General features: G+C 43.9%; 1 protein-coding gene across 1 annotated transcript; it reads right to left on the minus strand.

The window, feature by feature from the left end:
* Positions 1 to 746: 746 nt before the first annotated feature.
* On the minus strand, positions 747 to 3,060 carry LOC9654737 (protein HOTHEAD). Its single transcript, XM_024688234.1, has 3 exons — positions 2,961 to 3,060; positions 990 to 1,615; positions 747 to 845 (listed from the first exon to the last, which is right to left on the minus strand). Exons 1-3 carry the CDS (start codon positions 3,058 to 3,060, stop codon positions 747 to 749), a joined length of 825 nt encoding a protein of 274 aa, XP_024544002.1.
* Positions 3,061 to 17,874: the final 14,814 nt, after the last annotated feature.

The raw sequence follows: 17,874 nt of genomic DNA on the forward strand, positions 1-17,874 counted from the left end.
GGGGGGGGGGGGTGAGTGTAGCGCATGTAATCACTGTGGATTTTTAGAACCTTGGGGAATAAATGGGCATAAAATAGCTATTAAGGGCTCTGTCATGCCCCTTTTCCAGTTTGTTTAAGAGGAGAGAGATAATGTGTGTTATATGCTACCAATTTGCTTTTTGAAACTGTTGTATGACATTAAATTTAGCAGAAACAAAACTTTTTATTTGTTCTTTTTTAGATACAACGTCCATTCTGAGTTCATCGTCAAGCTCAGGTGGTTTAGAGGAAGGAGGAGAAGCTGTTTTTAGTGAATCAGAGTATGTGGAGTTCAAGGACAATGTTAGGGATGATGCTATTGCTCATATGGTGGAAGAATTGTCATTAGATGGAGATCAAGATGCAAAGAAGCTTATTTTCAGCCTTAAGGAGATATTTGGTTTCAGCCATATCCCACTAAAGAAGCAATCTTGAATTCTGAATAAAGAAGAACAGTATTTTTATGTACTACAAGCAATGCTTCAGTGAGGGATGCAAGTCATCCAACTTCCCAACTTCAACAATTTCAAGCAATACACTGTTATAACCTTGCACTAAATAACAAAGACAAAGAGGTTTAGCCTTGCCTCTTGAGGTTTTTTTAATTATTCCACATATAGTTGGGTTAATAAATAGTGATTAAAAGTCTCTTGTTGCAAATTTTGCAACTTTTTAGTATTTAACTTACCATTAAAAGAAGATTAACCATTCTTCTTGCTTTGTTACTTACTCTTCAATTGTGAATTCTTTGTTCTTGAGTTGTTTCAGCTTCGAGGCCGCCATGTCCATGGCTTCTGGGTGAACCTTGTTGTTGCCCTTGCGCGCCTTTTTTGGTCAAAAGAGAGACCACAAACCCATAGCTTGCCCTTTGCAAAATAACCCTTACTAAATCTATTTCACATGAATGTCTTTGTTTAATTTAGTCCCATAGTCTCTCTCAAAAACAATTACAGAATTTTAGGGTGATACCAGGCCGGTTGGCTTTAGTAAAGGATTCCTTCGATTTGGAGCAGCCACAATGCCACCAGAAGGCATGGGCTGAAAAACAGTGATGAAAGGGCTGAAGCTGGAAGTCAGTAAAACTTCTTCGAGTGTGTTGGCTCCACTCACGCACGTCTGCATATCAACAGAGTCTTTGAAGTAGTTAAAGGTGACTTGAGGATTATCATCAGCATTCAGAGTTAAAAGTCGGATCTCTCCACTTGAACGAGGCTTAGCGACCTTCTGCGTGACCACAACGATTGGACTCTTCTGCGGACTGCTTAACCCTTCGAAGTATGTTCCAGATGGATCGATCCCCACACTTTGAATGAGGGAAACTTCAACTGGGGATGGTGAGCTGATGTAGACTCTGGTGGATGGATTTTCAACTATGTGTTTTCCAACATCGGGGGAATCTGCAACCACTTTGATTTTCTTAGCTTGAAGGTGGTCTCTGGGGCCAATTCCACTAAGCATGAGCAGCTGAGGAGTGCCTATTGCACCTGCTGTGAGTATCACTTCACTTTTGGATGAATTCTGGAGAAGAACAGTATACGTTTTCCCAGATAAACGGCCTGTGACTTGAACACCTACAGCTCTTGGAGTACCAGAACCTATTTAAGAGAAACGAAAACACGTCAAACTTATAAAAACTGAATAATTCTCAAAGCTCAGACACCTCGGACTTGCAGGAATCAACTCACAGGCTCCATCCCGGAAGATGTTTGCACGCTAATTATCTAGACTTAAGTAGAAACCAGCTCCATGGACTCCTTCAATCTGGCCTCGAGAATTTGAGAGTGCTTGGCCTCGGATCCAGCTATGGAGCCAGATACCAGCTGAGATTAGACAACTTTCTAGCCTACACCAGCACAAGTTTGCTAGACGGAAGAAAACAAAGAAATGAGATTATAGCTGTGGTAAGTCAATAGTGTTTATGCATTTTGTTTGTTGGTGAATGTCTACCATTGAATTCATGAGGTAAATGCTCTCTATCATTCTCCTTAAAGCTTATCCTCCAAATAGCTTTCTGTCATGCAGGAAAATGTCAAGTCAGTTTGTTCATGTTAGCATACATGTTTTTGCCACTGTGAAGGCCATTAGAACTTGTTCTAATTTAGATTTTTCATTATAACACAGTTAATCAGGTGAGTAAGTTTTTCAATATAGTCCTTCATTGTTTTGTTGAAAATATCAAAGTTCCATATGATCATTCTTCAAGATAATGGAATTGTGTATTCATTGTGAAGTAGGTTGCTTGCAAGCAAGTATGAGCAAGGTTGTCTGTTGCCATTTCTTGTCTGATGCTCCATGTTATGATGAGGGGCAATAAAAGCAACCTCAAACTCATCTATGATAGACATTAATAGTTTTTTATTCGCAATGCATATAAGACTCTTTAAGCCAATTCCACTATCAAAGACTTACATTATGTAAAACCATTGGAATAATCATTAAAATCTTTGCATCTAAGGTTCTTTTAGCAACCAAGAAATTCTTCACAATAATAATTAAATTAGACACTTGTCCACACTACCATCACCCAAAAATGTAGTGTTTTGAGTTGATTTATCAAAGAAGTTTACTTGGAGCATATATCATAGCCATTATACCATCCATCTCTTTTTGCATTTCCTCTTGCATTTTTTATTGATTTTTATTGAGGGGTTGCAACTCATGAATAACAATCTACATTGAGTTATTCTTCTTTATGACAAAAATTGTTGCACCAAATAAAGACTTACTTAGCTAAATAAATCCAAACTTAATTAGCTTTTTTGATTTATTGTTGAATTTTTTGCTTACCTTGGTAGATTTGCCTCATTCCTAGCTCTAGTATAATTTTATATTCTACATCTTGTAATGGAAGAATGAGGAAATTCAGATAGAAAGACATTGGCAAACTCTTTAAATTTGGTGCATTCGAGCACTATGCTGCCACTGTAGCGCTGCTAACACCTCTACTGCCTAAGAACGTGAAGAGCACACCGCCATCACCACCACATTGCAAAATCCCGGGACACTTTCCATGGATGGATGTGGTATCATCATCATCCATCGCAACATGGTAACCTATGCTCATATCACATCTTGCATTACTGTCTTTCCTCCTACATGTGCTTTGTTCCCCTTAAGTCACGAATAAATAATAAGTAAGTGCAGTTCTATAACAAAAAACCCACTTCAAATATATAGCAAAGAGTATAACAATTGGAGGTTGAACTCCATCTTGAAATCATATATCCTTGATGCTACCGTACTATAGTGAGACATGTTTAATGCTCTACTTTATTTCCGGATCCACCTTCACCAACCATAGCATTCTAAAAATGAGATCCACATAATAGATATCTATTGTGAATGTGATTTCGGTATCAAAAGTTACTTGTCGGCCAATTCTTACAGACACTCTTTCTTTACTGCCACGACGGCAGGAGGTCGGTATTGTTAGACCCTTTATTAGTCCCTATTGTGCTAGTGGAGTTAATTGGGCATTTCGAGTGTACTTAGACTAGACGAGCATAAGGACAGAATTTCTATGTGTTATTAGCTAAGCATATTTAGCATAGTAAGGAGTTCCCGTTTCATTATATCTTGCATTGGCTAGTGACAAGAACCCTCATATATTGAGACTAGTCCTTCAATATTGCTAGATGATAGCTTACCGTGTTTACTAAACACCCTCACTATCATGCACTTTGTGTTAGTCTCACTTCGGTCTTAAATGCTATTTATGGAGAGTGTCTAGATTTACTCATTTGGTATATCTATAGAATGTAGAGATTGTCTTGAACACAATGGTGTTCATCCCATGTCCAATTTCGCAATTTAAGGATATTCCATATTTAGTAAGTTTCAAGCTTGTCCCAGAGACTAACTCTTGGTACTAAGGGAGGCTTGGGGTGAAAGCCCAAAGTGTCTGTTCCTCAATAAACAATGGGGGGGAGGGGATATGGGGGGTTCCAAATGGATAGGTTGGGCATGGCTAACTAACGTGAGGTATAGCTAGCTTTTGCTTGCGTGTTTGCCCTTGTTTTGTGTCCAGTTTGGGTTTAAGCTCAAGTTCCACACCATGCTAGCTAGTGGAGTATTCATATCCTTGCATTAGGCCACTGATATGTCGAAATAGCACTAGACTCCATTTGGCTTTGTTTTGCATGTTGGTACTTGCATTAGGATATTGAATGCTCTAGGACTATTCCATGTCACTCTGTGCTACTATCCCTTCGCTCCTTAGGCTATATGCTTAGGAATTGCTCTGTGGTCCTATTCTGCAGCTCCTTGGCTCCATGCTTAGGAGTTTGGCTCTGTACCTTCATTCAATGGCCCAAGGCCTTGAAACTTGGGTTTCACACCACTGTCCTTGGATACGTGGCATGTGTCACGTGGCATAAAGAGGGTTTATGTTCCTCTTCGTGGTGTTATCTTATGGTAAATCATCATAGGATAAAGGGTCAAAACCACATACGCTACAATATCCAAAAAATAAAAAGTATTTAAGAATATGGTTTTGCCAAAGAACACTTATAGCCCTATAACACAAGTATTAAAATATTATGTAGAAGTAGTTACACCTTCTACTATGTATGGAAAAACTCTACACTATACTCTTTAATAAACTTTACTAAAACAAAGTTGTTATCCTTCCCATTGTCTAATAAAATCACACTACATTGCCATAGAATACACTTTTTAGCATTGAATCTTGTGGAGTAATAATAATCTATATATGAGTAAAAGTTGTTTTCCATTATAAGCAAGAGTTATGGTCGTATGTATTTGCTATAGATAGAAGAAAATATAGGAGTTGATTAGCAGCAATTTTTATTGAAGGGATTTGAAGCTTGATATTCTCAACTATTGTAAGTTATACAAACTTTATTAGCAGGTAAATAGGAAAAGTTAGGGGCTTTTGTAACATTTATCTATTCCTCAAAGCCATTAATGTAGTATTTTTATGAACTTCATCACTTATTTGCCACAAATACATGGGTTATAGTGGATCAATTAATAAAGTATATGCAGTCATTGGTTCTTCAAAAAACTTTCACTACCTAAAACTTGGCTATAGTTTATTTGGAGGTTTTTTCTAATTTTAATTTGTTAAAGGATATTGTCAGCGATTGAAACTCAAAGTTCACTAGTGGATTTTGGAAGAGCTTTGTGAAGGCTTGGTAGAGGATATACTATACTATAGCATTAACTAAAGACAAGGATAATGGAATTTATATATTTCATTAGTGCACTTATAATAATAGTCAGCATAATGGAACCAAGCTAAGGCTTTACTTTACCATTTTTAAAAGGCATTCTCAAATAGCATTGCATTTAAGCAAGGATGTTTAGGATAAATTTGATTTAGAGGCAATTAATCAAGCCATAAAACTTGATAAGATTTTGGTGGTATTTAAGTATAGGGTAAAGAAGTTTGGTGCCACTTCTAGGAATATAAATGTAAGAAACCAAAGGGAATGACTTGAGAGACAATCCGTTGGGGTTCAAATATAGAGGGAAAGGGCCCATGAATAAGAGTGCACCCCCTTTTTCAATCAATTAAGGGTCTTGAGATATTTAGGGTTAAATGTCCTTGAGTGTGAATAGTACTGGGTTGGGTGACCTCCCGAAAAGTCTAAACTCACAAGCTTACATTTGGTATATTAGAGGGTCCAACTTGGGTCCAACTCTATTAGTTGGCTAAGGGAATCACACCACATATTGATTGACATTTGGCTGGTCTAGTTTACTCTTGTTCTAGTTTACTCTTGTTGGGCTCGACCGAGGGGTAGGGTGTCAAGAACCACATATTGATTGACATTTGGCTGGTCTAGTTTACTCCCGCTGGGCTCGACTTGAGGGGAAGGGTGTCAAGAAAGCGGGGCTCTCGGGAAAGTTGCGGCTCTCAACTTCTGTTCACGAGGGCGTGAACTTGTAGGAAAGTATGATGGATTGTAAGCAACCAAAGGGAATGATTTGAGAGACAATCTGTTGGGATTCAAATATAAAGGGAAAGGGCTCATGAATAAAAATGCACCCCTTTTTCCAATCGGTTAAGGGTCTTGGGATATTTGGGGTTAAACATCTTTAGGTGTGAATAGTACTGGGTTGGATGACCTCCCGGGAAGTCCAAACTCAAGAGTTTATAATAAAGTGGAAGATTTTATTTTTATGCAAGTGATTTTTTTGTCAAGTCACCAATAGAACATTTTAGTGCTTTTGTGGAGTGATAAACTTTCTCATAGATATACTAGTTTATATGAAATGTCAAGGTATATAGGTAAGATGGCTTATCAATTGCAATTGCCAGCTAAGGTGAAAATTCATTTGGCATTTTATGTCAACCAATTGAAAGGTGAATTGTTTTAAAGTGAAGAGTTTGATATATACAATTGTGGATGCTAGACCAGGAGCTTCTATAGTGTTCTTCAAAAAAAGTGATTACCTATAGAACTCATTATTGGGATAAAGACTTTATTTGGTGGGAGGAAGAATTGGTAGGCACAAACTTTAACCATATTTAAGTTGATCTTAATAAATTTATGGCTGTTTCAAAGTTTTTTACTTTGAAGTGTGTGAACAATATACATTACTGCAAATATTATTGAAGTTGTCAACATCATCTTTCATCTTCTCTGAAGACTATGAAAGAGCATTTATGAATCTCAAATAATTATTAACATATGCATGGATGCTTTTAATATTATGTTGATGCAAGAGCATAAGTGTATTTAGTTAGTGTTATCCTATGTCATATGTACATTGCAATTAGTAGAGGTGAACTATTCCATGACAAAAGAATATTTAGCAGTAATTTAGAGTTTCAAGAAGTTTGATTCATACTTGCATGGTTTTTGAACATTGCTAGAAGGTGATCATTATTGAAGCAGAAGAATTTAGTTGGTCGTATTGTTTAGCAAGCTTTAAAGTTCTCCCATGCTTTGAACTCGGCATTGATGTTTGTCTCACCAACATCAATCAAGAAGTTGTGCAAGATGCAACAACTTTTGATGATGTTCGGCAAGTACTTTGGCTTGATCCTTTGTTTTTGATCCAAACATTTGAATTTTATTTTCAAGAGTCCAAATGCTTGTTCAATAACAATCCGGGCTAGATGGTGTTGCTGGTTGTACTCCGCCTCAATCATCGTCAATTGGGAACCTGTTTCAAATGAATAATTGAAAAAAAAAAACAATCAGCTTACCTAAGTGAGGGACCATCAAGTGCTACTACAGCTGGTAGCCCTTGTCTCTCACCAGATATGGCTCAATCCACTCGTCAAAAGCAAACCCTTGAGGAACTATAAATAATTCCCTTGCTTGGATCTTGTGGCATAGCCTGGAGTTCCAAAAAACCCTCATGTCATGAACACTCCCTAGGAAAAAAAAAACCAATTAGATGATAGAAGAAAAAAATTAAAAGTAATTACCTGGCCAGCCTACATAGATACTCAAGAATCTTTTCTAAGCATCGCAAACCCCCTGCAAGATCACCGAGTACCACTGCTTTCAATCAAGGAAGCCCTCACCATCTGGGCCAACTGGTTGGATAATCTCGAAATGTGTACAGTCGATTGCCCCAGCCACATTAGGGAGATGGGTATAACCTCCACTACTGTCTCCGGGAATCAAATCTTGTACTCGAGGCATTTGACAATTGCAGCAGTTGTCTACACCACAATATCATGTGTAGTGGCTCCCCCGATCCCAAACTTGTCAGATAGGTCAGAGTAGTTGGTATTCTTGAACAACTTGTACAAGGTGACCCCCAAACGAACATCCACTGGCACCGCTCTCCTAAAATTTGTATCTTGCTTGCAGATTTCAGCCTCCAAAATGCCACAAAGCCCGAAGAATGTCGTCTTCTCCATCCTCAACTTCTGCTTCCATTGACCAGGGTCATACAACTCCATGAAGAACTTTCTCCATGTTGTTATACACTGTGGCTTCACCCACCAGATACCGGTGTCAAGTCACTTGGACAAGACTACTCGACAAAGCTTGTCTTCGTCCTCCTCCTCATCTGAAAGAATTTGTGCCACCAGGGTCTTATCATTGATAATGGATCGAAAAGCCTCCACGATGAGAAACAAAACTTGTAGAATAAACAAGATTACCTCATTCCTCAATAAGGTATCGATGACTACTGCCTGATTGTTGAAAGAATCATGTTCCTCCCAATCTCTTTGGTTTTCCCCGGAAGCATCTTCTATTTCCTCGGGTTGAACTGTTATAAGATCCTGAAAAAAAAATGGTTAAAAAAAATCTAGAATATCAAGGGCTGGGTCACGTACTGTGTGACATACCGCGTTACATACTGCGGTACATTGAACTCGCACCATCTCCTCATCAAACCCTATAGCTCCTCCTTCCCCAAAATCGGCTGCTCCTCCTTCCTCCACCGAATCCCCAACATGATCTAACCCTAGGGTGATGATTGCTATCGGCTCCCCCGCCATCAATGCTTGAGCTTGTGGCAATCCCAGCTCATGGCAAAAAACTGAAACACCCTAATTAGGGTGCTGGAATCTTTGGGGAATCTTGGAGATTCCTTTTAAAAATATTTTAAGTTTAAAAGAAACCCCCCCCATCTTTTAAAATCAATTTTTTTTTGGTCTAAATGTTTTAAAAAGTGAAAACATTGTGTTAAAGTTAGCATTATGTGTGAATGAAAATGTTTTAAAAAAATATCCTAAATTTTAATGTAAAGTAATTTCCTTTATTTTAAAACATAGTGCGAGTGTATTTTTCACTTAAATTTAACACATTTCAAGAATAAAGAGCAAATGCAAATGGCTCCAATGGATTATTCTTTAATTGATAATAGCATGGCATAACAAAAGAAGGGAATAATGGATGGTTCTATAAACAACCAAAGAAAATGACTTGAGAGGCAATTTATAAGGGTTTTAAAATAAAAGTATGGGCCCATGAATAAGAGTGCACCCTTTTTTCCAATCGGTTAAAGGTTTTGAGATATTTGGGTTTAAACGTCCTTGGGTTTGAATAGTACTAAGTTGGGTGACTTCTTGGGAAATCCAAACTTATGAATTTACATTTGGTATTAGAAGGGTCTCGAGTCTAACTTTATTGGGGAATCACACCACATGTTGATTAACATTTGGCAAGGGTTCAGTATGCTCTAGCTGAGCTTGATCCGAGGAGTAAGTGTAAGCAACCAAAGGGAACGACTCGAGAGACAATCCATGAGATTCAAATATAAAGGGAAAGGGCCCATGAATAAAAGTGCACCCCTTTTCCCAATCAGTTAAGGGTCTTGGGATATTTAGGGTTAAGTGTTCTTGGGTTTGAATAGTACTGGGCTGGGTGACCTCCCGAGTGTAAGGAACCAACTCGCCGAGGTGTCGTAGGCTAAAGGAACCCCGAAAGCATGACCAAAATGACAAAGAGTTCATCGGATGGGACCAAGTCGAAGATCGAGTCCAAGACCGACTCTAGGACCGAGTTCGAGATAGAGTCCGGAATCGAGTCCGAGACCGACTCGGGGACCGAGTTCGAGTCCGAAGTTCGAGACCGAGTTCGAGACGGAGTCCGAGATCCGAAATCGGGTTCGAGACCGAGTCCGAGGTGGAGTCCGAGGTCGGGTCCGAGATCGAGTCCGAGATCAAGTCCGAACCTGAATCCGAAGTCGGATCCAAAATCGGGTCCGAGATCGAGCTAGAGACTAAGTCCAAATACTAATACGGGTCAAGGGGTGAAAGCCCAAAGCGTGCGTCTCCTAGGGGGGGGAGGCTGCAGGGGGTTCCAAAAGTATAGTAGGGATAGTGAGGTCCAGGAACCAGTTTAGAAGGGACTCTCCAGTGGGGCTCCCAAACTGACTTGAGGTTGGGACTGGGACCGAGGGGCCTTGGGTGGGAGTGAGCATGGACTTGGTTGGTGCCGGAGGGGCCATCCAAGGAAGTGCTCAAGAGCAGCTCCCACTCCCGAAAGGGAAACCGATTGCGGTGCTCCCGGCTCATGTGGAGTGGTGCCCCACTTGAGTACCATGCGGCTCATTAGTCCTCGCCCTTCCTAGGGGCTTGGGCCTTCCTTCGGGATGGAAGTGGGGGGCGAGAGGTACCCATACCGGGCCGCTAGGCCACGGTGTTTCGCCCCGGCGTCCCGAAGCAAGTGTTGCACTCAAGACTTGGGATTTAGAGGGTCCCATGATCAAGTCTTGTGGTACCAAAGGATGTTAGGAACCTGGAAGCTTGGTGTGCTTGGCTACTTGTGCTTGCGGGGAGTGTAGCCGAACCTTAAGTCCAGTCTAACCCGGGGAGGGGGATTGGGAGTGATTTGGGAATCCGTGGATGGATGGCTAACACTCCGTTGCTCGTGCAGTGAGTAGCTGAGACCAAGTAGGAGCTGGTACCATAGGCGAGAACCTTGGCAAGGGAACTTAGCAAAAGCCAAGGCGGTGTTGGACGGATAGACGAGGTAAGCTGGCAAATTGGAAAGGAAAAATTTGTGGCTTACAATTTGGTATCGGAGCCTTTATCTCAGTTCTAGCGAAGGATAGAGGCGGATTGCTGGGAGATGGCAAGGGCAGGGCGTAAGCGAACCCAAGCAGAGACGGAACCTCCGCCGGAGCTGGAGCCTCCGGTCGAACAAGAGGCTAGGGATGAGGAATCCTTGCATGAGGAGGACTCTAGTGAGGAAACTTCCAAACAGGAGTCCGGTGGCGAGGTTCGGTCGTCCAAGGCTCGATTGGACGTGCTAGAAGGACAGTTGGCACAGACCAATGCCCTGCTGGAAACTCTCGTACGCAAGCTAAAGCGTGACGAGAGGCGGAAGAAAAAGAAAAAGACTGCGGATGCTGGCAGCGCAGAAGGTGCGGATCTTTCGGCCGGGACTGAGGCAAAACCAGACAAGGTCGAACAGACCGAAGTAGAATCAGTCCCTCAAGCAGTTCCCAAGTACAAACCAAAGCCCCCACCGGTCTTCAAGGGAGTGAATGACTATAAAGTGGTGGAGGATTGGTTTTACGATATGGAGGACTACTTCCGAGCGTTGCGATTACCGAGCTCGGAGAAAGTCCCATGTGCAAAACCATACTTGGCAGATAATGCCAAGTCTTGGTGGAGAACGACGGAGGCCAACGAAGGACCAGTGGCCACTTGGGACATGATGAAGGCGAGGATCCGCGCAACATACGTTCCTCCGAATGCCACTCTGCATCTGAGAGATGAGCTGAGTAGGCTGAAGCAGACTGGAACCATCCAGGAATATGTGAATGGGTTCATGGCAAAGAGGATACTTGTCACGGACATGGGGGATATGGATGCGTTCCATGCCTTCATATCAGGTTTGCAAACCTGGGCTCGCGGTGAGGTGATGCGGTGGAACCCGACCAACTACAAGGAAGCGTTGGATGCGGCCATCAAGGTGCATTTTAACGATAACCTGCGAAAGGGGAACACGACGGGGTCGGGATCCACATTTAGCAAAGGGGCCAAACCAAGGGGAATGTATAGCAAGGGGAAATTCAAAAAGAGTTTCTCTAAGAATGAGTCCTCGGGGTTCCGGAAAGGCAAATCCGGTGGCCAGCGAGCGAGTACGTGGGGGAGTCAAGCGAAAAAAGACAAACCCACGGATAAAAAGGTCAAGTCGTATAGCAGCGTGGGAAACAACGTATGCTACAACTGCGGCGAAGCGGGACACTTCTCGAGGGAATGTCCCTACCCGAAGAAGGCCAGAGCCAATATGGCCATCAAGTCGGGTGAAGTCCAAATTGAGATATGTGATCCAGTCCCTAACTCAAAGTTACTCATCACACGAGCAACTTTGGTAGAGAGTCGTTCGCGACATCTACTAGCCCTCCGAGGGAAGCTCGGAGGTAGCTTTGTTAAGATCCTTATTGACACGGGTGCTTCGGATAATTTTGTGGCTGCAGACATAGTCCGGCAAGCCGGACTAACGGTGCAGCGGCTAGGCGAACCAAGGACTATAGAGTTTGTTCAAGGTAGCCAAAGCACCGATGAGGTACTTCGACAAGCGAGAGTCGAAGTGGGGACATGGAAAGTGGACATGGATTTCACCGTCTTGGACATGGCGGGATTTGACGTGATCTTCGGAATGGATTGGTTTAATCGGTTCGTGGTAGCCCTGCATGGACAAGGTAGGAACCTTGTGGTATTGGCGAATGCCCAAGGAAGAAGATCTAGGGTGGAGGCCCAGGATCTAAAGGTAGGGCAAAGCAAGGCCAAAGAGTCATGCTTAAACCTGGTGTCCACGAGAGGACAACTCACTAAAGGAACTAAGGCAGCCTTTTTGTGCTTACTCTCGGTGAAGAGTGACAAAAAGACAAGAACGGAAGAAGTACCTTTAGTGATCCAGCAGGTGCTGGACCAATTCCAGGATACCATGCCGGAGGAGCTACCGGCGGGGTTGCCCCCCGCACGACCGATAGAACATAAGATTGAGCTGGTCGAGGGTGCTGAGGCGGTGGTTCGTCCACCCTATCGATTGAACGAAAAAGAACTCAAGGAGCTCAAGAGCCAACTAGAGGAGTTGGTGGACAAAGGGTATGTTAGGTTGAGCAAGTCGCCGTATGGGGCGCCGGTGCTATTTGTGAAAAAGAAAGATGGATCTATGCGCATGTGCATAGACTACCGGTTGCTCAACAAGTATACCAAGAAGAACAAGTACCCTTTGCCAAGGATTGAGGACCTGTTCGATAGGTTGGGAAAGGCAAAATACTTCTCGAGGATTGACCTAAGGTCAGGATACTACCAGATCAGGGTAGCTGAGGAAGATGTCGAGAAGACAACCTGTCGAACGAGGTATGGGAGTTTTGAGTTTCTGGTGATGCCCTTTGGGCTGTGCAATGCGCCGGCGACGTTTTCGGCGTTGATGAACCACATCTTTGTCCCCTATCTGGATCACTTCGTGGTCGTCTATATCGACGATATCCTGATCTATAGCGAGACGCTAGAGGAGCATGCCGAACACTTGGCGAAGGTGTTTGAGAAACTAAGGGAACACAAACTGTATGCTAAAGAGAGCAAATGTGACTTTGCTCAACAAGAGGTAAAGTTTCTCGGGCATGTGGTGGGCCAGGACGGGCTCAAGGTGGACCCGGAGAAGGTCCAAGCGATCCAGGAATGGGAGCGACCTTCGAATGTACATGAGTTGAGGGCGTTCTTGGGGCTATACAACTACTATCGAAAGTTTATCAAACACTATTCGAGAGTAGCCCTGCCCTTAACGGACCAAACAGGAAAAGGGAAGATGGTATGGACAGCGGAATGCGAGGCGGCATTCGTCCACCTCAAAGGGAAGTTGAGGAAGGCTCCGGTGTTGGCATTACCAGATTTTGGTAAGGACTTTGAGGTAGACACGGATGCTTCGGACTTTGCGTTGGGCGCAATTTTGAAACAAGACAACCATCCAGTAGCGTTCTTCTCGAAGAAGTTGGACAAGGCTCAACGGAAGTGGCATGCCCACGAGAAGGAATTGTTTGCGGTGGTCAAGGCGCTCAAGGAGTGGCGACACTACCTTGGGAGACACTTCAAGGTTTACACGGACAATGTGGCAACGAAACACTTCTTGTCACAGCCCGACCTGAGAGGGAAACAAGGTCGGTGGGCCAATGCCTTGGCCGAGTTTGATTGCGAGATTCTGTACAAGCCTGGGAAGAGCAACATCGTGGCAGATGCGCTAAGTCGAAAAGCGAGCTTGAGGTTGGCGATCTCCAGCGCAACAGCAACCTTCTGGGACGATGTGCGGACAACATATGAGAACGATGGTCTAGCACAAGAAGTGTTGTTGAGGAATCTGGAGGCGCGGGAAGCTCACCAGAGAGGTGAGCTGCCAACGGAAGAGAAAACGGGCTATGCGGAACGCAACGGACTCATTTATTACAAGCAAACGAGGGTATATGTTCCAGAAGGGGGACTAAGGAAGGTAGCCTTAGAAGAGTGTCATGACGGACCTCTTGCAGGACACGGCGGAGTGCCCAAGACGATGGGCTTACTCAAGAGGAAGTACCATTGGCCAGATATGGCTAAGGACGTCCAAGACTATGTAAAGACATGTCCAACATGTCAGCAGGTCAAAGCCGTGACTAAGGCTAGTGGGGGCTTGTTGCAAAGCATCCCAATTCCAGATCGTCCGTGGAAATGTCTTACGATGGACTTCATCACGGGACTACCCCCAAGCGAGGGGTTCGATGCGATATTCGTGGTGGTGGATCGATTTTCGAAGATGGCACATTTCATACCCACCACAACGGAAGTGGATGCGGAAGGTGTGGCGAAGCTATTCTTCGAACAAGTGGTTCGAGTGCGGGGAAGGCCAGAAGAGATTATCTCAGATCGAGATAAGATCTTCACTAGTAAGTTCTGGAGGACCCTCCTGGAACAGTATCGCACCAAGTTGAAATTCAGCACAGCCTATCACCCACAGACAGGTATGGGGTATTAAATCAAGTTTGGTGGTCCTAACACTTCTTGACAGACAGACAAACGGAAAGGGTGAATAGGCAGCTGGAGGATTATTTGGGATGCTATGTCTCGGGAGACCAGACCGATTGGGTAAGTCATTTGGGACTTGCGGAAATGTGTTATAACAACTCACCACATTCGAGTATCGGGGTGAGTCCATGGGAAGTCATCAATGGGCGAGCAATTGAAGGTCTTGTGGAACTCGGCGTGGCCGAGTATCATGGAGAGCTACCCGCAGTGGAGGCATTCACGGCAGAAAGACTCAACATTTGGAATCTAGTGAGGGATTCCTTGGAACGGGCTCAACAAAGGCAAACCAAGTATGCGAACCTAAAGCGTCGGGATGTAGAGTTCCAAGCTGGGGAGAAGGTGTGGCTGAACACCAAGAACCTCAGGCTACCAAGTGGGATCAGCTGAAAGTTGACCCAAAGGTAAAAATGCATGTATTCCTGTAAATGAATTGATCTTGAGTTCCTTAAGCAGGTTCGTGGGGCCTTACAAGATTGAGGCACGAATCGGTAAAGTGGCTTACCGACTTCGACTTCCTCGAGAGATGGGGAAGATGCACCCAGTGTTCCACGTGAACTTACTCAAGCTGTACTTTGAGGATCCGCTTCGCAAGGACCAAGTAAGACCTTTACCTGAGGTTATCCAAGGGGAAGAGGAATACGAAGTCGAGGCCATCCTCAATGCGCGCAAGAGCAAGCGACAAGGACGCGAGGTGAGAGAGTTCCATGTGAAGTGGAAAGGATTTCCACACTGCGAAACAACATGGGAACCGGAGGAGAACCTAGCGAACACGCGAGATCTAGTGGAGGAATTTCTGCAAAGCAGAACTCTATGTACTTATGCAAAGTTCAATTAAAATATCAATTTGCAAAGTTGAGCAAGTGGCATATGTTGGGACCCGAAGGCGCGCCGAAAGTAAGCTAATTAGCATGGGTTAGCTAGGTCGACCAGGCGTAGGGAGCTACGCCCGACTCCCTGCGGGGATGTCGAATCCGTAGACGTATTCTACGGAGGTTGGGTTCGAGTCCCAACCCCCTAGTAAAGCAAGGCTGGGTTCAAGTCCCAACCCTATACTAGGGCGTGGTGAGGTGAGGAGTATAGGGACACCTATATTCCGTTGTCATGGGCTCTTGGCCGGGGAAGCTAACTTAAGCACACCGCTAAGTGGGGGGATGCCCCCGGAGACATGGTCAACAAGTCGTAGGATAAAACGAGACGTTCGATGTGGGCATCGAACTTCTTCTATGGGTGGTGGAGTTGTAAGGAACCAACTCGCCGAGGTGTCGTAGGCTAAAGGAACCCCGAAAGCATGACCAAAATGACAAAGAGTTCATCGGATGGGACCAAGTCGAAGATCGAGTCCAAGACCGACTCTAGGACCGAGTTCGAGATAGAGTCCGGAATCGAGTCCGAGACCGACTCGGGGACCGAGTTCGAGTCCGAAGTTCGAGACCGAGTTCGAGACGGAGTCCGAGATCCGAAATCGGGTTCGAGACCGAGTCCGAGGTCAAGTCCGAGGTCGGGTCCGAGATCGAGTCCGAGATCGAGTCCGAACCCGAATCCGAAGTCGGATCCAAAATCGGGTCCGAGATCGAGCTAGAGACTAAGTCCAAATACTAATACGGGTCAAGGGGTGAAAGCCCAAAGCGTGCGTCTCCCAGGGGGGGGGGGGGGGGGGGGCTGCAGGGGGTTCCAAAAGTATAGTAGGGATAGTGAGGTCCAGGAACCAGTTTAAAAGGGACTCTCCAGTGGGGCTCCCAAACTGACTTGAGGTTGGGACTGGGACCAAGGGGCCTTGGGTGGGAGTGAGCATGGACTTGGTTGGTGCCGAAGGGCCCATCCAAGGAAGTGCTCAAGAGCAGCTCCCACTCCCGAAAGGGAAACCGATTGCGGTGCTCCCGGCTCATGTGGAGTGGTGCCCCACTTGAGTACCATGCGGCTCATTGGTCCTCGCCCTTCCTAGGGGCTTGGGCCTTCCTTCGGGATGGAAGTGGGGGGCGAGAGGTACCCATACCGGGCCGCTAGGCCACGGTGTTTCGCCCCAGCGTCCCGAAGCAAGTGTTGCACTCAAGACTTGGGATTTAGAGGGTCCCATGATCAAGTCTTGTGGTACCAAAGGATGTTAGGAACCTGGAAGCTTGGTGTGCTTGGCTGCTTGTGCTTGCGGGGAGTGTAGCCGAACCTTAAGTCCAGTCTAACCCGGGGAAGGGGATTGGGAGTGATTTGGGAATCCGTGGATGGATGGCTAACACTCCGTTGCTCGTGCAGTGAGTAGCTGAGACCAAGTAGGAGCTGGTACCATAGGCGAGAACCTTGGCAAGGGAACTTAGCAAAAGCCAAGGCTGTGTTGGACGGATAGACGAGGTAAGTTGGCAAATTGGAAAGGAAAAATTTGTGGCTTACACCGGGAAGTCTAAATTCAGGAGGTTATATTTGGTATTAGAGAGGTCTTGAGTCCAACTCTATTAGTTGGCTAAAGAAATTACACCACATGTTGATTGACATCTGGCTGGTCCAGTTTGCACCCGCTAGGCTGGACTCGAGGGGTAAGGTGTCAAGAGAGCAAAGCTCGAGAGAGAGTTGCAGCTTTCAACTTCCATTCATGAGGGCGTGAACTTACAAGGAAGCGTGGTAGATTGTAAGCAACCAAAGGGAACGACTTGAGAGACGATCCATAAGATTCAAATATAGAGGGAAAAGGCTCATGAATAAAAGTGCACCCTTTTTTCCAATCGGTTAAGGGTCTTGGGATATTTGGGGTTAAGCGTCTTTGGGTTTGAATAGTACTAGGTTGGGTGACATCCCGGGAAGTCCAAATTTAGGAGGTTGTTCCATTTTAATTGATAAGAAATAGAATCAACTATATGCTCCAATTGTGATATGGTGCAATTTATAGTATTGATGTCCCTCTAAGTAAGTGAGTGCAATATTTTGAAAACAAATTAAACCTAAAACCATGAAACCATCTTAATTGGTTTTTTTTTGTTTGTTTTATTCATGTTTTAATTTATGCTATCCAAGGAAAAAAATTTAGAAGCTTTCTTTATCCAAGTCCACTCACTATATCTAGAAAAAGATAGAAATTTAGTTCTTATGATAAAAAAAATTAAAATTTCAAGCAAGGGAGTGAATGCAATGTCTTGAAAACAAAAACTATGAAACCACTTTCCTTGATTTCCCTTTTTTAATTTGGCATGTGTCTTAATCTAATCTAAGGCATCCAAGAAAAAAAAATCCAGATTAAATATGTCATCTTTGCTCTTTTAAATATAAGCCTTCTTTGTCCAAGTATCTAGAAAAAGATAGAAATTTAGGTAATATGACAAAAATTACAAATGATTATCAAAGTTAATATTCTGTAAGGTTTATAAATGTATATACATATATATATGTATTACCCAGCTTAGGTAATACATTAATTATAAT

The sequence above is a fragment of the Selaginella moellendorffii genome, unplaced genomic scaffold (genome assembly GCF_000143415.4).
Source record: "Selaginella moellendorffii unplaced genomic scaffold, v1.0 SELMOscaffold_57, whole genome shotgun sequence".
NCBI classification, from domain to species: Eukaryota; Viridiplantae; Streptophyta; class Lycopodiopsida; order Selaginellales; family Selaginellaceae; genus Selaginella; species Selaginella moellendorffii.

Coding starts and splice junctions, on each gene's coding strand:
- LOC9654737 (XM_024688234.1), bottom strand. CDS start 3,060: ATGGATGATGATGATACCACATCCATCCATGGAAAGTGTCCCGGGATT. Junction 1,616..2,960: donor CACGTTCTTAGGCAGTAGAG/GTGTTAGCAGCG, acceptor TCTCTTAAATAG/GTTCTGGTACTCCAAGAGCT. Junction 846..989: donor TACTAAAGCCAACCGGCCTG/GTATCACCCTAA, acceptor TGACCAAAAAAG/GCGCGCAAGGGCAACAACAA.